The 21,589-nt window shown below is 36.4% G+C and overlaps 1 protein-coding gene across 6 annotated transcripts in view; it reads right to left on the bottom strand.

Moving 5' to 3' along the window:
* The window catches only part of Not1 (CCR4-NOT transcription complex subunit 1), a 710,948-nt gene that overhangs the window by 24,205 nt on the left and 665,154 nt on the right, over positions 1 to 21,589 (bottom strand). For all 6 annotated transcript variants that reach the window (XM_090381951.1, XM_090381950.1, XM_090381952.1 and 3 more), the window contains 3 exons: positions 20,550 to 20,651; positions 15,386 to 15,640; positions 5,570 to 5,638 (listed from right to left, as the gene is read on the bottom strand). In XM_090381951.1, the coding sequence (XP_090238077.1) occupies positions 5,570 to 5,638; positions 15,386 to 15,640; positions 20,550 to 20,651 (426 nt within the window). The remainder of the gene's footprint in view (positions 1 to 5,569; positions 5,639 to 15,385; positions 15,641 to 20,549; positions 20,652 to 21,589) is intronic.

Genomic DNA, 21,589 nt, shown 5'->3' on the forward strand with positions numbered 1-21,589 from the left:
GATTTATCTTAAGAGAAAACTGTGCCAAGTATGTAATCAGATTCTTAAGGCTGTTGATAATGGTTTCAGAAACAGAATCAGGTCGGGCAGTCCCGTTGATCCGATAGAGGAGCTTCAAGTCATCTGCATAACTGATAAATTCTGTTTGCTGGCACATGAATGGGTGGATGGCAGCCGTAAAGAGGAGCCCTGAAAGAACTCCGCCCTGGGGAACACCTACACAGACTTTCCTTGAGAAAGATTTTTTATTCACAAGTCAAGTGAAGGATCTTGGTCGTAAGTAGCAACTTCAAGAATTCCAGTATATTGCCTTTTATCTGGTATCCGTCCTCACAGTTGCAAGAGGGGCTGTATGTCTATGCTGTCGAATGCAGACTGGATATCCAGATAAACAATTGCCATCTCAGCCCTATCTTGTAGAGCCCCCAGAATGGTGCTGGTGGTTTGCAGTAGGCTGGTAATGGTGGACCTGCATTTCAAGGCATAGTGAATGAATGGTGATTCATATGGCAGAACCTGGTTCATTAGGATGGGAAGAAGGCACTTCTCCATGACTTTGGGGGTTGGTTGGACAATATATTGATTCCAGGCTGCTGGGAAACTTTGCATTGTGAGGATTCCATTGAAGATAACTAGGAGTACATCAATGATGAAAACACTAACGCTCTTAAGAATGAATTGCACATCTGCCAAAAACCTGGCATATTGACTTCAACCGATATCATTTTAATTGACACAAGCAAGTGGAGGGTGAATATCCGTATGGGGGACTTTTCTGTAATTTAAAAGTTGGGTGATATCTGAAATATGTGTGAGTGGTGGCAGTGGTGGATATCATTGATGGCCTGTATAAGCTCTCTTTTTGTGATGATGGAAGCGAGGACATCTTGTGATATGATCTAGCCATTCGATCGGATTAAGTTGAGGGAATTTATCATGCCTTGACTTAAACGATGCCTTCCTGATCTTGATTGTTTTGTCGATGTAGCCTTTCATGGCTTCAGATTTGCTTCTACTGAACTGAGCACGGGCTCTTGAGTATGAAATCCTCTCTAGTGGGTCTGATTTTGCTTTCCATTTTGCATGTAGTCTTTGTTTATTCTGAAATTTAAGGCTGAGATCTTGGGTTCACCATGCTTTGCTCCGACAGGAGATTGAAACTGCAGTTCGAGCAATATACTGCAGCCAGCAGGTAAGAAAGTGCAGCCCCGAGCTTGTTGATCACTGGAACAAGTTGCCTCTACAGATAGTTGAAGCTTTGAAGAAATTCAGAGGTCAACTGGATAGTTACCTACGTGAGGAGGGAAGTGCATAATTTGTACCTTATCTGCTTTTTACTCTTTGCTGGTGCAACAAAAGTCTGTGTTCTATGTGGCAATCATGTCACAAAGTGGAGTTAGGCAGGCTAAAAAAGATTGAGAAGTCTCTGGGTAGGAATGCAAAAAAAAAAAGGTAGCAGAGTTCGTTATGTTAACATCAGAGGAAAAGAATGAACAACATTGGTCCACTAGACATGAATGACATAACTATAACAAATGACATAATGACACGATCCTGCTTGCCGATAAACTGAATAAAGATTCTGCATTGCATTTATATTCACACATCAGGAAGTGTTTAGGATTGTGCATAATGCACATAACAGAAGTATAATAACTTACCACTGGGATCTGAATGATTTTGTAATAACTGAGAGAAAAGTAGAAGAGAGTTTGTTGAGGCTAAAAGTAATAAGACACCTAGGGCTGATGGAGTCTATTCAATTATATTAAAAGAAGCAGCATATGTGGTAAGTAAACCTTCATCCATGAATATTAGAGCACACTTGGATCCATGGGAGATACCTATGGATTGGAGATGTGCAAATGACTCTCTTGTATTCATAAGGGGGGGGGGATAAAAAGGAGAAGTGAGTAATTATAGCCCTGTAAGCTTGACTTACAGGTCTATAAGGTCTAACTTGTTTTTATTTTTTGGGAGAGTTTTTTGATTCTTATCTATAATCTACTTTGCTTCTTGCCTTCCCATCCAACATCTTGGTGAAATCATGATTTAACCCTTCTTTAATGATATGTTCATCAAGCAAGATGCACCACCCCTCCCATGATCTGTCATGCTGTTTTTACTCATGAACATGAAATTGTTAATACCATTTTGAATGTTTTGTCACCTGTAGACAAGGTTACTAATGATAGTCAATTTTACTGATCTCAGATCTTGCAATGAGCCTTATTTTAACTTTTTAACTATTTTTGTTCCTTGTTTTACCCAACTTGATCTTGCTGTTTTGAAGACAAAAACAGCTGCTTTTGGATTGTTTTCTGTTCCTTTTATCATATGTTCCTTTGTTATTATTTGGAAATCTGTATACTCACTTTAATTCCAGCATGTTTACTCATTTTATTCTCAATAATTATGGTCCATTAATCACAAAATGCTTCTTTTAGTCTAACAATTCTCCCCTTTCTCTTTGCAGCCTTCCCAGGATTGGGAACATGTTTCCTTTTTCACTATGTTTATTATCTTGATTTGCATCAACCTTTATCATCCATTCCAGGTTTTACTGATCCTGATAATGTACTCTTCTGATTACAAAAGACAACTTTCACTATCTCCAAGAGTTTGCTGCTCTGAAGGCATTCACTTAGTCAGAAATCCTTCCATCACTTACTTCAGCCTCTAATCACTGTTTCTTGCTTTGCAGCTACTACCTCCAGATCCAACTTTACTGCTCTACCACCTGTTCCAGACTCCATTTCCATCACCACGCTCTTCAGCCTCATTACTCTGTATCCTATTTTCTTCTTCTTCTGATCTGTGACAGATAGGATTCTACTACTGCCACTGATATTTCCAGTACACAACTGTTCTTTACTGCCCCCCTTTCCTCTGTGTTGGCATGTCCTTTTTTCCAGTTTCTTCTGTCCTATCAGGTATATAATAGGAAATGAATGTGAACATGTGGTAGAACTAAATTGCCAGTATGAGATTATTTGTTTGTCCCATGTTCTTTTGGAACTTTCAAAACATGTTAGTAGAGCTAAATGACCAGCTGACAACATAACATTATACTTTACAGACAGTACTTTATTCATATGACTGGCTTTCAGGTTATCTGTTTTAGTACAAGCTAATACAGTGGAGAGAAGCTTAACCTGAGATGCTGCCTTGTTATTTGACAAATAACATTCACACTGCATTCCAGTTTTTTGCTGTTACTGCCAGGGGACCATGTTGCTCATCCTGTAACAGTGGTATAGCTTAGGCTCAGGCTCTTTAAGAAATGACTATATTTCTATGAGTCGACTTAAAATAACATTGTTTTTTAATCAAATAATATCAAGAAGAAGAATAATATCAATAGAAGGTTATATTTGATTTTCATTAAAACCCCAAAGGCAATTAGACTTTTTAATGAATGGTTTGATACTATTTGGATCTGCCATCAGGCGAAAGGTAACCTCAACTGACAACCATGCACTGAGCAGTGAGTGAATCTAAATGTGCAACTGATTGGCAAGCAGCATAGGGCCAATGATTTAATCAAATAGAGAAGCAGGGTACTATTTCAATGCAGATATTGAAATGACTTGAGAAAACAATGCTCATGCTGCATTCTGTTTGTCTGAGCAGCCAGGGGTTATATTGCTCCTCTTCTGACAGTGACAGATCCAGTGATAGGTCATTAAATGAGGCTACCTTTTGTTTGATGATGAAACGAAACAGTTCTGAAACTGGTCACAACAGTTTCTTTGAGTTTTTAATAATTTATCCACAAGGATACCTAATTTATTTGACTAGGTATCAGAAGAGCTTGATAAAACTATTCCGATACCTAGTTGAATTTGGAAGTTGATAGCCTAAACAAATTTTAGGTTGAGCTGGACAGGTCTTTGGAACGAATGGAGGGGTGAAATGGGAGTATTTTTTTTTTTTTTTTTTTTTTGGCTGATGCTACATAAGTTTGTTTTCTTGCATCATATGCCTCTACTAATGCTAAATGGTATCCTACTCATTTACTTGAATAATGAATTGGGCCTTATGGTGCCTATCAATAGGGGTTTTGTTATCACATAACAAAAGCTACGTTTTCAGCTGGAAGTTTGATACATTTTTCACTGATTATCACAAGGTAGATAAATTTAGGTTAAAAACATTGTCCAATGATGGAAACAAACAGTTCTGAAAAGCCACAACAGTGCCTTTGAGTTTTCATTGATACTGGGCGATAATTATTTGGTTAAAAACATTAGTTACTTTAGGTCAACTTGTGGATAATTCAGTCATTTCTAAAGAGCCCAAGTTCAAGTTCTGCCACAGCACAGAAAGGGAACATGGTCCTCCAGTAGTATAGACCAAAAACAGAATTCAATATGGACATTATTTCCAAATCTATTGCAATACCTGTCTTGAAACAAGTACCCTGCTTCTTTACTGTTTTTTTTTTTTTTTTTTTTTTTGTTTTAACGAAATCTGGGATTGCTCATAAAAATTTCTAAAAGAGACAAGTATAAAATTCTATGAATATCTGTCAACTGACATCTTATGTACTGAGTGCCCACAAACGCTTTATCTATTTTTGTGAAATAATTTAAGCTTATTTATTTTTATTGCAGAAAGCCCTCAGAATAAAGTTGAGGAGTGTGTGATGGTGGTAATATTGAAAATCCAGGGAAAGAAATACAATGAAATCAGAGAGAGGTTTAGAAGAAGATTTAAAAAAGAAGGACCAACAGACAAGACAATACATGAGTTGTTGAACAAATTCAAATGGCGAGTTGTTGAACAAATTCAAATGGCATCTGTAAACGATGAACAAAGATCTGGACATCCATGTCTCAGAGCATAAGGTGGATGCGGTATGAGGAGTCATCACGAGGAGTCATGCATGTCTGTTTGTGCCACTTAGATTTCTTTGCATGGGGCTTTATTAAATCAGATGTCTATCAAATGACGGTTACAAGTCTGCAAAACTTACATCAACACATTGTAATGGCCGTAAACAAAATAACTCAACAAGTGCTCCAGAATGTGTTTAGAAATGCTGTAGAAAGGTTTGAGCTGTGTAGAGATACTGATGGGGAACACATTGAACCTTACTCTTAATTATTCAGTAAATGTTAACCCTCTAGTTCCTTTGTTTTTATAGTTTCTACTTTAGAATGGGGATGATTCCCCCCATATACAAAAAATTCATTTATCTTTTTACATCGTGCATCTATGAATAAATCATAGATTTTTCAGCATCTTCTATGGTGTTCCTTTGCCCCTGAGTATAAATACAGAGTGGGCCACTATTGCATTATGCCAACTATTTGAACAGTACCCTATTATCTGGCATTTTTTATATAATAAAATATTACAGTTAATCTTTACAGCCAATTGCATCTAGCATTATTTATTAAACTATTCCAATACCTAGTTGAAACAGTATCCCCACTGTTTTTTTTACTTGATTAATGAATTGGGCCAAATTATTTTATTTAAATTACTGAAATGATCTAAATATCTTCAATTAAAAATTGAAGTTATTTAGAAATTAAAGATATTTATAAAAAAAATTTCTTACCTGAAGGCTTCCTCTCAACTCTGATAAAAAGGTTACAGGACTTCTTGTTTTAATGTATGAATCCAGGTCCTGAAAGAGTAGGCCATTATGAAATACCTCTCAGTATTAAAAAAAAATTACAACCAAGTAAATTTTTTAATACCGAGAATGTAAAATACAGGTAGACTAATATTGCACGAATTCACTTTTTTATGTAATCAAAAGCCTATACTTTTTACAGATGGCTCTTATCATTTATACAGTACACTAAGAGCTAAGGCAAAACTGCATTGTGTGTATTAATACACACCCAGTGGGTATACACACCTTGTATACCCTACAAGGATATGCTCGGACAATTTGTGGTCTGAAAAACTTGGAAGAATTCATGTATAATTCTACTTTTTTACACCTTAGATTGGCTAACTACTGACTTGATTAAGAGGACTTTAATAAAAATTTTATCCGATCTCAGATGGGATTTAAACCTAGAGCTTTCCAAACAAGTAATCAGTTCTCAGTGACAGTGCAGCATACCACCATACTACAGGCTGTGTTCGATTAACGCAATTAATTTGTCCCGCGAGTGCATCGTGCAAAACGGAAACAAGTTAATCGAATATAATAATCAATAGGAAAAAATTATAATTGGTTCGTGACCTTCAGGAACGTCCATAAAGAGTTTTAAAAATACCCTTTAAATAACTTTTTAACTGTATACCATGTAAAAGATAATGAAAATAATTACAGAATTAAATGTTTATTGCATAAAATACACAATGAAGAAATTATTTGTTACAGAAATATTTGAACTGAGTTGTTTGAACAGTTCGCTTTTTTTTTTTTTCAGCATTTAATAATTAGAATTTTTAAATGCAAGTCTGCATGTGTCTATTAGTGGAAGACAAATAAGTAACATGAATGCTTCCGATGGTTGATGGAACACACTGAGGCGAGAAGTGAGCAAACGCTTGTTTATTGGCAATCAGACGTGTGGTAAGCTTAGTGCGCGATTAAAATATTTTCCAACTATCACATAAAAAAGATCGTGTGAACCTGAAATTTGCATTGTGAAAAGTGGTATAATTTTTTCAAACAGCAGTAACTGAAAACACGTTAATCGAACTCACGTTATGCGAGGCCTGGCTATATACTATCACTGAGGAATTGCAGATGACTAAATCAAATTGTCTAAAATGGTAATCATGCTTTACAACTGTTCAGCATGAATAGTGTTTATTACCTTTATTTACATCACAGGGACCTGAACAACTGAGAGCAGATATTACTCATAATCATGAGTGCCCCTGAATATCCAAGAAAAACAACACAGGTATGATACATCTAGTTATGTTCTTATAAGGTCTGACAATTCTGCAACTTCCAAAGAAGCAGCTTATCTGTAAAAAGGAAGATGGATGGAAAGTTGGGGAAAGTTTTGGGTTTTAATGGGTATAAAGGATTCTAAAGCTATTATGTACCTCTCTCATGTTGCATGAAATAACTAGAGAATTTTAAGGTTAGAACATTTCTTATACACAGAAATGTTCTTATTCTGTCTTTTTGTAGTGTACTTTTCTTTGTTATGTTTTGTAGTAGTAGTAGTGGCATGTGATGCAAGAAAGCAAGTGTATGAGCTTATGCAGCATCATGCTAAAAAAAAATCACACCATTCCCTCCAAATGCCTGTCCAGTTCCTCCTTAAATTTATTTAACCTATCAACTTCCACAATGACAGATGGAAGTTTGTTCCAGCAATTAACCACCTGCTGGCTAAAGGCAAATTTCCGCACATCTATTCTACATCTGTCTTTTCTTAATTTGAATTTATGCCCCCTTAGGTTCGTAATCTGAACAAATGTAAGGATCCCATCAGAATTCAGCGTGCTCAACCCATTCAAGGCCTTATACACCTCAATTAGATCACCGCGCAGGTGCCTAGTCTCCAGCCACTGCAATTTGCAGAACTTAAGCCTCTCTTGGTAAGAGGATCCCTTCATTCCCCTCACCAATCTTGTATCCCTTCTCTGTACACATTCAAGCAAATCTACATCCTTCCTAAAATGAGACCTCCAGACCTGTACTCAGTACTCAAAGCGTGGCCTGACCATTGCCTTATACATAGGTACAATCACCTCCTTTTCCCTGTTAGCAAAATTCCTATGTATCATTGACAAAACCCCATGACCTGCCCTGGCAGCCTGTCTGCATTGCTCAGAAAACTTCATATCTGACTGCAAAATTACTCCAAGGTCTTTTTCATTTTCTACCACCTTAAGTGTAGTACCACACAGTTGGTACGTTTCTCTGGGGTTACTTCTACCCATATTCAGTACTTTGCATTTGTCAAGGTTAAACTTCAGTTGCCACTTCTTAGCCCATCTGCCCAAATTATCTAGATCCTGTTGCAGTAGCACACTGCCATTATTGTCATTAACAACCCTGCCAACCTTTGTATCATCTGCAAACTTCGACACTAAGCCTGATATACCTTCATCGATATCTTTGATAAATATACAAAACAACAGTGGATCCAACACTAAACCCTGAGCGACTCCACTAATAACCTTAGTCCACGAAGAGCAGCACCCATTGATTACCACCCTCTGTCTTCTCCCACTCAACCATCCTTTTATCCATTGTTACAACTTACCCTTAATACCATTCTGCTCAAATTTGTACAATAGTCTTCCATGCACAACAGTGTCAAAAGTTTTGCTAAAATCAAAATATATGAGATCAAAATTATTTTTTGCATCCAGTTCCTTTGTAACCACATCACAATATCCTATCAAATTTGTCAGACAAGATTTTCCCTTAATAAACCCATGCTGTGTCTGAATTATTACTGCAGTCTTGTCTAGATGATCCTGCAATGCATCTTTAACCAGCGACTCCATTATTTTACCCGGAACAGAAGTTAAACTAACTGGTCTGTAATTACTCGTGTCACCCTTCGATCCCCCTTTGTGAATTGGGGATACATTTGCACATCTCCAATCCGCGGGGACCTCCCCTGAGTCCAAGGATATTCTCATAATTATGGCTAAGGGTTTGCTTAGTTGCTTTGCTGCCTCCTTTAATATAACTGGATAGATCCCATCCACCCCAGGTGCTTTTCTTATGTTTAACTTCAACAATTTCTCCTCCACTTTGCTCTCAGTTATTACAAAATCATTAAGCACCCTGCTACAATTTGATAACCTTCTGCCATTTTCAAACCTTAATAACTCCTCATGTGTGAATGTAGATGCACAATACTCATTCAGTTTGTTTGCTATCTGAGCAGGATCATCAACAGTCGAACCATCGATATCAAGTGGACCAATGAGATTCATCCCCTTCCTTTTAGAGTTTATATAAGTAAAGAAATCCTTGCTGTTTTTCTTAGCATCCTTTGCCAAAGATTTCTCGTAATCTGCCTTCGCCTATCTAACCTCCTTTGTGACCCGATTACAGACTAGCTTATATCTGCCATAGGCTTCTGAGTCGCTTGATAATTTATATGCATCCCACACATTTTTCTTCTCTGCCATGAGTCTCATTAGTTCATTTGATAACCATTTAGGTCTAAACCTTGAACAATATTTCTTAATAGGTATGAAACTTTTAGTAGCTTCCACGATTAATTCTTTGAATGCTTCCCACTTAGAATTTACTGTTGGTAACATCGTCAGTTGATCCCACTGTACAGAATTTAAAAACTGTCTGAGACCACTAGTCACCTTTACCGAAGCAAAAACCCTTTCCTTTACCCCTGATGGTAATTATATTTTTAAGTAAATCCCACATCAGTACACTGTGATCACTGCCACCTAGTGGTTCCTTTATCTGCAAAATCTTAATACACGAATGATCACTGCTGATAACCAGATCAAGAGTATTACTCTCTCTGGTTGCCTCTCGAACATGCTGCTGCAGAAAACAATCATCCAATAAATCCACAAAAGTCTTACTAGTGTGCGAGTGACCAAACCACAAGTTCCAGTCAATATCTGGGAAGTTAAAATCCCCCATTATAAGACATTCTGATTTAGTAGCCCACTCTATTTCTCTGTACAATTGTTCATTGTACTCATTCAAGTCATTAGGCCTATAACACACTCCTACTCTTATTTTTGTTTTAACAGTGCTTATGTCACACCAAACTGACTCAACAGTGCCCTGTTCATCTATATCAACTGGGTGCACTTCTTTTGATTTTATATTTTTCTTAATTAACAGCATGACACCTTCTCCCTTCCTATTCCTATCCTTTCTGTACACATTGTACTCCCCAAATTCCAATTCTGCATTCCTAATATCAGCGTGACACCATGTCTCTGATATCCCAACAATATCTGTCTTTGATGTCTTGACCAACACTTCAAATTCATCAAATTTATTTACTATACTTCTAGAATTGGTATACATGCAAGCATACATGCACCTATTCCTAGTTACCCTGACACATCCCATATACCCACCTGTTTCACGATGACTGCCATCAGTCCCTGAAACCCCCAGCACCCCTCACTCCAGGTCGTTACTTATCCTAATAGAAGTTGTGCAAGAATCACCTTCACCTCTGCCTGCGGCTACTTTTAACCTTTTAGTCTGTGAATCCCCCCAAGCTAGCAGTTTTCCGACCCACCTAACTCTGCCTCGATAGCATTAGCAAATATTCTTGCACCCTTTCTATTTAAGTGTATTCCATCCCTGTAGAAGCAGTCTCTCCTGTTGTGTTACATTTGTTTATGAAAGATGATTGGTATCATGAAAGTTGATAGGTATCTGAAAATTTCTAGAATATTATGTCTTTTAAAAGCCATTTTAGGGTGAGTGGTGTTTGAGCTCTGGATAACAAGCTGAATGCTATTTGCAAACATATCTCTCATAAACAGCAGACAGTTAACAGCTGCTGCACTGAGGTGGATCTCACTTACTCCAAGAAGTAGTCCTTGGATTAAGTGAGAGAGTGTTAAGCTGTGTGCATCCTATTCTTAGTCATTCTGGATAGAATGACTTCTGTATCCAATCTTGTGTTGGATATCCCCCCCCCCCACCAACGGTGCTCAGAGTAGCTGTTCAAAATGTCTGTCATTTTTCAATAGGTTTGATGAGCTTTGAGTACATTATCAACAACCTAGGAGCCTGGAGACCTGATACTGCTTCAGTTCTATAGGGATCCTGCTGGGGTCCCAGAAGAAAGATTTACATTATCAGGATTCATAGTCCCCCCCCCCATGGTTCAATTCCTGGTTCCTCAGGTGCCATTCCTTGCAGCTCTACCAGTTTAAATCCTTTCCCTTAGACCATTAGGGTAGAAGTACCGGCTAAAGGTTATAATAATACATGCACCAACATCAAGCCATAAGGACGAAGTGGTTGAAGAAATGTACACCGAAATTGAGAGACTTCAAAGTGAACAGAAAACTCATTACATCATTATAGGGGACTTCAATGCTAAGGTTGGAAAGAGACAAAAGAGCACAGAAAGGGAAACTATAGGAAACTTTGGAATTGGTGTAAGAAATGAAAGAGGTGAAAGTCTTGTGGAATTTACAAAATCTCGAGGAATGTCAGTAATCAACACTTTTTTGAAGAAAAGGGTGAACAGAAAGCGGACATGGAAAAACCAACTATAGGAAATTGACTTCATCCTCACTAACAGAAGATGTATTGTAAACAACCATCCTGAACAAGGTAAATGTTGGAAGCGATCACAGAATGGTAAGATGCACACTTGATATAGATGTAAGAAAAGAAAGGAAAAAAACTGACCTGAGTAAATAATAAAAAGGTCTTTGAGATAACAGAAGAGGAGAAAAAGGAGTGTAGACCTTTCAGGACCAAGATATCGATGAGGAATATAACTTTCTGAAAGTAATAAAGCTCAAGAAACCTATAGGTAAAAAAAAATCCAAAGAAGAAAAAAATTAGTCAAGAAATACTTGTTATGATGAAACGAAGACAACAAATGAAGAGCAAGTTAAACACCGATGAGGATAAAATTGAATATACTGAATTATGCAAAGCCATTAGAAAGACAGAGAGAGGACATGAGAAGACTTAACATAAGAAAAGTAGAACAAGCATTAAGAGAAACAAAGGACTTAAACCAGCAGTCACGAGCAGTAATACAGAAAGACAAATGATAATGAAATTGAAGAATAGTGATGGTGTACTTATAAATTGCAGAGAAGGCATAATTCAATTAGCAGAAGACTACTATAAAGAATTATATAAGGAGAAAAGGAATGATACCAACAGTGGAGATGATGGATCACAAATTAGCAACACATATGACATACCCCATATCCTTCCTGATGAGGTAGAACATGCATTGAAGAAAATGAAGAATCAGACAGCCCCAGGTGACGATGAAGTTACTGTAGAGTCGTTAAAATTGGGAGGAAAAGACAAGACATAGAAACTGGCACCTCTTCACAAAATACATTAGGAAAGGTGTGATGCCAAAGGAGTGGAATAATACAATCATAATTTTGATGTATAAGAAAGGAGAGAAATCAGTCAGAAATTGGAAATTATAGACCAATTTGCTTGTTGTCCCACATCTACAAGTTGTTCACAAAGGTCACCACTAACAGATTAGAAAGAATACTTGATGAGAATCAACTGAAAGAGAAAGATGGCTTTAGGACAGGAATCTCAACTATGGATCACCTTCACATAATATCACAGCTAACAGAGAAAGCAAATGAATATAAAACACCATTCTGCCTGGCATTTGTGGATTATGAAAAGGCATAAACATCCCATGCATTATGATTTTGAAGAAAATATATGAGAATGCTACGTGCTTTATTAGACTAGACAAAGACAGTAGCAAATTTAAAATTGAGAAATGAGTTCGACAAGGAGACAATCTCCAATGGTTACTGCTGCCCTCGAGGAAGCTTTCAGAAGATTTGACTGGTTGCAGAAAGGAGTCAATGTGAACGGAGAGTACCTAAACCATTTACGATTTGCAGATGAGATTGTGATAAGCCACAATCTCGAAGAATCAGAGGAAAACCTTAATCAGTTATGCAGAGTTAGCAAGGATTTCGGGCTAAAGTTGAATATGGCTAAAACAAAAGTAATGATGAACAAGTATGCAAGGACAGAAAGGGATATAATCATTGAAGGAGTAGAAATTGAAAAGGTGGATTCATATACTTATCTTGGACAAGTCATTAGCTCTAACAAATGATAAATGGCTGGAAGTCAAGAGAAGAATAAATTTTGATGTATAACATCAAAATTTATTCTTTGGCATTCAGAAAATATAGTCACATACTGAGGAGCAATATCCTAATTTGTCTGAAACCTAAAATAATGAATGAATGAATGTATGCATACTCCTCACCACGACTTATGGAAGTGAAACTTGGGCACTCACCAAAAGAATGGAAGAGAAGCGGAAACCTACACAGCGAAGAATGGAACAAATTATATTAGGAATCAGACTGTTGGATAAGAAAAGAAACATGGATTAGACAACAAACACAAGTAAAGGACATTCTTATCAAAACTAAAGAACTGAAATGGACTTTTGCAGGACACATAGCTTGAAGACATGATGACAGATGGACTAAGAAAATAACAGATTGGTACCCAAGAGGAGAAGAACTGAAGAAAACCTGGAAGGCAAACAACGGAGATGAACAGATGTAATTCAAGAGTTCATGGATAGTAAATGGATGGAAATTGCACAAAACAGAAGGAATGGCAGGTTGCTGGAAAGGCTTTCCTGCAGTGGATTGAAAATCACTGATGATGATGATGTGGCATCAACACAGTTGACCCATGCAGGCAAATCCATTAGCCCAATGATGCTGTGCAAGTCAATCCATCTTGTCAAAACAGGGGGGGGGGCAAAGTGGTGTGTAGCAGATGGGCCCCTCAAAAACCACGATCCCCTCACTGAGTTCCTAGGGGATTGTATTGCACAGCAAATATGCTGGATTCCTATGATGCTAATCTGGAGGGCCAGCATCACGGGAAGTCCACTCACCACATTCAAATGCCCATATCAAGGGGCTTTTTTGCAGGTGGATGCATTTACAGGTTTATTTTGGAGTCAGTCAGAATGGTCACCCCACTGTGTGACACCAGTGGGGTGACTTTTCACATCAAGAGTGATGTACCTCAACTGGTACATCACTCTTGATAAGTATGTAACAGTTTTTTTTTTTTTATCATGTTTGTTTATGGAGTTAAGTTTGTTTTTTGGAGAGCGAGAGACACCTGTGGTATTATACTTATTTAATAAGTCCTGAATGTCATCAATGTTGCTAAAATCTTCACAATTCCCTTGTACTATTAAATGCACTGCTTAACTTTGGTATTTAATTTGTTTCCGAAAGGCTGTCTGCTTATGTTGATCAAGTTTCATTTTCTATTTTTCAGGAAAGACAAGTTGATTGTGCATCTTGTCCTCTGCATATATTTTGAGGATTTCATTCCCATTTTCTTTCTCATCTACATTGTCAGAAGAGATAATGCTTCTGGGTCCTTAGATTAGCAGGCAGGTAGGTTTTGTGATTAATTGTGATGCAGGGTATGGTGGATGTGAGACCAGATTGACAGCTTGAATATAACTTTACAATACAGAGATTGTTGTTAGTGTAGTTATAGTGAATGTGTCCGGTTTGCTATTGAGATGTCGAGGGACTCAGATATTGGTTTGAAATGCAATGTCTTCCGTTTCTGCATGTGCACATTCATGTGCATTGTTTGATAACTTGAAATCTATTTCTTTTTTCCATATGTCACAGTATTTTGAGTAGACAGAGTGATTACCTTTGTATTGTAAATATTTTAGTACAGAGAATTCAGCACAGATGTGTTCTTTGGACTCAGAGGAGGTGCATATTGCTATCCTTGACATACTGTTAGCTAGAGCCCAAGTTTTTGGCATTTGAAGCATTGATAAGATTTGGTATGCATGGTATTTGGTATGAATTAAATATTTCTGATCAAAATAAGTAACCATCTCTTTTGACAAGAATTCTCTTAGCCTGAATGACATTTTGATCAGATAGTTCCTGTGCAATTTCTTCATCAGTGAAATTCATAAAGTCCCATTCCATAATGATTCCTTTACAGGTAACTTTTATGGGCAGTCCTCCAAATGCAGCCATTTTAGGAAGCAGTTCAGTGCCTCTGATGTGTTTCAACAAGTAGATTAGCAACAGAAGGGTTCTGATCATCCTATTGTCTAGTTTCTTGTTTGCTCCTTTTCGTTCTTGAGATGACTTTTCTGAGGTTTCTGGCCCCACCACATGGAGGCAGGTGTGTTAAAACTCCAGTTTCCAAAATTCAAGCAGATGTTCAGGAGCCACTTTCCTCTTATTCCCATGAACTCACCAATGAAAATCTTGTTTTCTTATGGAAACAGGAAGTCAGGTGATTAAGTTCAGTTCAAGAGAGTCCATCATAAGGTGACATAAGAATCAAGCAGATGTGAGGAGTATCCTGCTGCCACCATGGAAGCAGAAGCTTTCATGGTGGAAGCAGGATACTCCTTATAATGTTGAAACAAAATAACAAATAATGGATATCAATTGCACTTAATTTTAACATGGTACAAAATTATTTTTACAGTAAATATTAAAATTATGAAATTAACTTCACTTTCCACACTAATAAATAAAGAATAAATATTTTGTTTGACAGAGTGCTACTTGTTGGCCAAACTACTCATTACTTATTTATTTATTTATTAGTGTGAAAAAGTCAAGTTAATTGGATATATATACACACACATTCAAAAACAGACTTTTGAAGTTTCACAAAAACAGGTTCTTAAAATTATGTATTTTAGAAATAGTAAGAAAATGAGAACAATACCTTTTTAAAATTAGGCTGAATTAGGCTTGCAAAGTTAGTTAAAACTCTTGGTGCTTGGGCAATTTCAGGCAACATATCCACTTTCAGATTTGGTGTAAAGGGATCTGGAAGGCGCATATTTCGAGGAAATGCACTTAGAATTAAATTTCTCATTTGAATACAATTCGGGGGGATGACATCACAGAAGCCATAATGATAATCACAGAGAAATTCTGGGAAATCATGTAAAAGGACAAGCAATACACGTAGAGTACCCTTGGAAAAAAAAAAGCAAACGTACACAAAATTATTTTCAACAGACTTTGTACAGTTTTGTGTTATGTCCGTGCATACAATTGCATGAATGATATAAAACAATGAATCAAGGTTACAACAAATTTGGTAAATAAAAAAAAAAATAAAAAAAAACTTGCCACCATCTGCTAATACATGTGTCTTTATTCTGAGGATGCAAATTTTATCATTATTTGCCTATTAAATGATAAATTTTATCATTTAATAGGCAAGTATCCAATATTAGCATACATTTACTGTATAGACAAAAGGCTTATTTATTGTGCAGACATAATTTCACTTACAATCTCTTTTAAATAATGTTGGTAATTAAACAATAACAACTATCAGAGGTTACAATTTTTTGCAAAAAATCAGTTACTTTTGATAATTTGTTTCTTTAAAGTTCCTGCTATAATGAATTATTTGGTTTCAGAATACCATTTGTTAAACAAGAATAACTCATATTATGAAAGAAAAAGCTGTTTACTTTTTCTTGAAATACTACATTTTGCTAAATAGCAAAATATAGAAAAAAATCAGTGGCAACATATTTATTAATATTAAGAACACTGTAGATATACAACCTATAAATGAATATCTGTTACGAATTTAAAAGAATTATGTGGGGAAAGTTCATAATTTTTGTAGCATCAAATGAATCGCCAGAGGATATAGTAGCAGCAGGAGTTCAGAGTTATTTGTCTGGTCTTCCCTTTTTCTTCTCACATATTTGATGGTAGCACATAGCCATTGATCAGTGCCACTGAAAAATTTTGTGCTCCTCTCAAAAACAAATCTTTAGCTTGCTTCAAAAACAACGAATGCCTCACTTAATCCCTTAGTCTTAAGAGTAGAAATTAAGCTCACCACTCCATAATTCTTTAACATGAGAACTGAGAAATTCTACAGCATTCTGAAGCTCAACTTCTAAGTTCAAAAGCCATGAACTCAACTACCACTGCTTCCTGATTGGGTTCAAAGTTTCAGAATTCGTTTAATATTACTCCATTCATATCACACTATGCTCATGTGATAATCTTAACTGCATCCAGGACACTGGATTTTTTTCCAGAATTCCTACAAGGCTGGTGTATTTTCTTTATTAGTTTTTGCAATTACCTTCATATGTCCAATCCAGATAATGCACTTTGAAGAGGATTGGTCCATGGGGGGGGGGGGGGCTTTGTGCAGCTTTTTAATATCTGTAGGTTTTCAGTTTGATAGAAGAGAAAGACAAAGTAAAGCTTTAAAAACGAACTCAAAATTTGGAAATGGATTAAATAAAAATAAAAAAGGTAAAAATAATTAAAATACAGCTGCATAAAAACTTGCACCAAAGTGGTGCAACTGCAGCTGGAATAAGGCAAGGATACTAAACATGTGAAAACTTAAGGAAGATGTTAAAACTCACTTCAAGAAGAAAAATACCTTGCAAACCTGAAACAATTCAGAGAAAGAAAGAGAAAATAAGAAACAAAAAATGTTTAAATAAAACCAAAAGAATGAACAAACTGAAAAGTAAGGCAGAATAAAGTTATAAAATTAAAATAAAAACAAACTTAAAAATTGAAACTGAAATAACTAAATAAGAAAAGACAAAGCTCACCATATAGCAGAATGAGGTGGGGTGGAGGGGAGATGAAGAAAATTGGAAAGAAGATACAAATTCCTAAAACACTTAATAATACTTAGTTAATTTCAATCCTTCTAAAACTCAGTCCTGTCTTATATCTAGTAAAAACATTCTTTTGCTCCTATGCATATCTTCTACGACACTCAGATTTCTAAACAAGATCACATATCTCTATTAGGGATTACTCTGACTTTCCAATCTCTTTCTTGGCATAAGCAAATTACAAATATTGATTCCTCTGCATCTAAAAAACTGGATTTTCTCTTTTGCATCTTGGCATTAATTTTTTTTTCTAAATGGCTCCTTACTCAAATCTGCCTTATCATGGATTATTGTTCCCACACATGGGGTGGTGCCCCTATAACCTCTTTCAGGCTTCTAGACTCCAATAAAAAGAGGGAAGTAAGAGAAATTAATGATCCAGCTCTTACAAAGACATTGTTTCTGCTGCATACCTTTTCTATAGATACTTCCATGGGCACTGTTCTCCTAAATTGGATTCTATAATTACCCCTCTCTCTTCCAAACCAGTCTGAAAATGCACTACAACCAGTCAGCATCCCAACTTCAAACTCACAGAACCAACTTTTCTTCTTCCTCATTTATTCCTTCAGCTTTTGGTTTCTGGAACAATCTCCTGTTCACATGTATTTCCTGAAAATTACAATCTACAGGAATTTAAGTCTAATGTCAATAAGCATCTTTTTTCATCTTCTCAACCCTCAACCCATGTATGGTACCAAGTAATGTAGGTTCTAATACCTTTGGTGTTTGGAGTTTTTGGTTAAAACACACACACACACACACACACACACACACACACACACACACACACACACACACACACACACACACACACACACACACACACACACACACACACACTTAAATAGCAAAAGGTCTGTGTCATATCCATGACAATATTTGGAAACATAAAAATTGTTTATATAAAACCAAAAGTATAAGCAAACTGAAAAGTAAGCCAGTATAAAGCTATAAAATAAAAATAAAAATTAAAGCAAACCCAAAATTTGAAAATGAAATGACTAAATAATTAAGACAAAGACCACCACACTGTAGAACAGGGGGTTCTTAACGTTTTGCTTTAAGCAAGCAAGATTTTGCTGCTTACAATCCATGCGAGTGCCATATGTTAAAATATAAATTTTTTTTGCTTAAAGATTAAAAATGCATTTTTTAAATTAAATTTTTAGCCACATTATGCAAACAAGTATTATATTTCTCAATTTAAATTTTTGGGTGCAATGATGCTCACCAACCTGTTGCTCGCAAGCACCAGATTAAGAACCCCTGCTGTAGAACAAAGAAGAAAGATGAAGACATGTACTTGATTATACCATGTAATGGTGTAATCTAAGCAACATACACCTTCATCTTCACTTCATATACAGTGGAGCTTGGAAATTTAAAAATTGCTTAACTGGAAATATTGTTTATTTCGAATTAGTCTTCTGCCCATTGAAACTTTATTCTATAAAAAAGAATTATTTAATTCGAAATAATTTTGATGCCACTTCAGCCTCGAATCATCCAAGCTCTATTGTATATACGTCTTCATCTTCACTTCACATTTACCAGGTGGTTATAAAATAAGTTTCCCTATTCAGGAGACCCTAGTGTCAAAAAGATTAGATAGCAATGTGAAAATTGGTGGGTATGTCATTTAGGGTATGGGAAAGTGATCTGTAGAAGAAAAAAAAATTAGTTCAAATTTCTGTTACCAGGGGAGAAATTGGCACTGTAAACATGCAATGGAATACTTAACTTAGGATTAGATTTTAATATCAGAACTTAGAAATCTACAGATATTGTTCTATGTGCTTTCTTTCACTTGAGATGACATTCTGAAAACGGAGGACTGTGTGCGACAGTTTCGAGTAGCATCTCATTGGGGATGTTGGCTACATGATGTTTAATGCTTGCTTTCAAATCGACACGTGTCTGTATGCTGCCATGGTAAACTCTGTCTTTCAGGTACCCCCATAGCCAGAAATCACAGGGATTGAGATCTGCTGATCGGGCTGGCCAGAACTGCGGAAAGTCTCTATAAATGATGCGATCATTTCTGAATTTGAACGGAGCAGTTCCTTCACTTGTCAACCAACGTGGGGAAGGGCACCATCTTGCATGAACACTATGGTCTCCAAGCATTGCCTTTCTTGCAGAGCGGGAATAATGTGAGATCTTAGAAGAGCGCAACACTAGTTACAGTACACCTTATGGGGCCATGAGGTGTAGACTCTTCAAAGAAAAATGGTCCGATTATAAACTTTACTGTGAGTCCACACCATAAGTGATCTTTCATGCACAGCAGATGGACGAGTGAAATGTGCCTCATCAGACCACGAGATCATTCGAGCCCATGTATCGTCAAGTTCCATATGAGCCAGAAATTGTAGAACAAAGTCTATTCATTGCTGATCACAAGACTTTTAGTTCTTGCACAACGTGAATCTTGTACAGGGACCAGTGCAAAATTATTCAAAGCACTTTACATATAGTAGACCAAGGAAGGTTCAAGTCTCTTGACACACCTATGGCACTACTGACTGGTAGTGTTTTGCACTCTGACCTGGAGGCCATTGCAACTGCCACTTCATCCACTACCTCAGTTCTGGTAGATGGTCATCCCCTGCCTGGAATTACACCTAACTCCCTGGTCGCTTCAAATTTCTTTATTAGTTTTCGAAGCCCCACTGACATCAAAGGTCCTTTACGCAAAACCCTTAATTTTCCAATATTCATGTAGTGCTGCACTAACGTTACTATTATTCTGGTAGAACAGTTATACTATAAGAGCACGTTCCTTTTTTGTAAACGCCATAATGGTTATTGATGGTGGGGTTGGCCTTCCTACTTTTATCTAACAGGATGTCATTTGTGTAGGTAGCACGTCTTGAAGTAAATGACAACTTTTACATATGTGCAGCGGAGTTTTTCCCATGGTGGCAAAAATTTGAACTAATTTTTTTTCTTCTACAAATCGCTTCCCCATACTCTAAATGACATACCCACCAATTTTCAAAACGCAAACTCCTAACTGTTTTGACACTAGGGTCACCTGCATCCTATTCAAGCAGGGTTTGCAAAACAGCATCACAAATAAGAGTTCACATTGAGAAATCCTTCACAATGAATTGTCTAATGCATTCTAGTAAGCAACACCCAAAATATAGAAGACTTATAGTCTGACTCTACTGAGATTATTATAAAAAAATTATAAAAAGTCCTCACCTTATAGAGCAGTTGAACTGGTTTTGCCAAATCAACATTTCTTAAAAATGGTGCCAAGAACTTGAAGAGGGCAACAAGAAGTTGGGCATACATGCCCCATCCCTATAATTAAAAAAGATAAATTACTAATGAAGCAATGCAATTATTCTTTAAATTAGGTAATTAAAAGTATATATTGCTTGGAACAACCAAATATGTTTAAAAGTAAACAATATTTCCTTTAATCACAGCTATGTGTATTAATATTAGGAGTTTATATCCATTCGGTAAACTAAAAGCTAAAAAAAGAATATTTGCAATGGAAAGGTCGGGCATAGCACTAAGGCACTTAGCTCTTACAGCTATACCATCACAAGTTGTCTACAAATAAACTACATCTCTTTCCTAGAAGCATAATGTGATTTATAATGTGTTTCCATCATTATCTTTACGGCTATTTTGGAAATTTTTGCCAACTACTAGGAGATATAAAGTACAGTATACACTTTACAGTCAAATCATTATGATAACCTCTGATAAACATATTATGTATACATAATATGTAAACATCATGTATATTCTATATTATTAGTTACTTTCATTTTCAGGCTTATCTCAAAATTTATTTCAAATTTAGCATCTTTCAAGGCTCACAAAATTTGAAACCACGTATGTTGATTTCCTGAACAGTAGCAGCTATTTTGAGAGAATGCCATGTTTCATGCTACTGTCCTTATGCTGTGTAAATAATATATCTTTCAAAAAGCAGCTAGGGTATGACTTTAGATGTTTATTGACTTAGTGGGAGAGGAAAAACAAGTAACTGAAACTTTTATTGGCCAGTCTCTTGCAAAGTTTCTTCCCATTGTCTCATAGATGTTCAGTTTCTGTGTATGCCTTTTCTAGATATTTCCACAAGTACTGTTCTTCTGAATTGGCATCTGTAATTTTCTCACACTCTATCAAATTAATTCAGATGTGTTGCACCAGTCAAAATCCATTACCTGTCCATCTACAGCCTCACAGACTTTTCCCCCTCTTCCTCATTTATTCCTCCCATT

The sequence above is a fragment of the Mastigoproctus giganteus genome, chromosome 9, assembly GCF_048544385.1.
Source record: "Mastigoproctus giganteus isolate SK-2022 chromosome 9, ASM4854438v1, whole genome shotgun sequence".
Lineage (NCBI taxonomy): Eukaryota > Metazoa > Arthropoda > Arachnida > Uropygi > Thelyphonidae > Mastigoproctus > Mastigoproctus giganteus.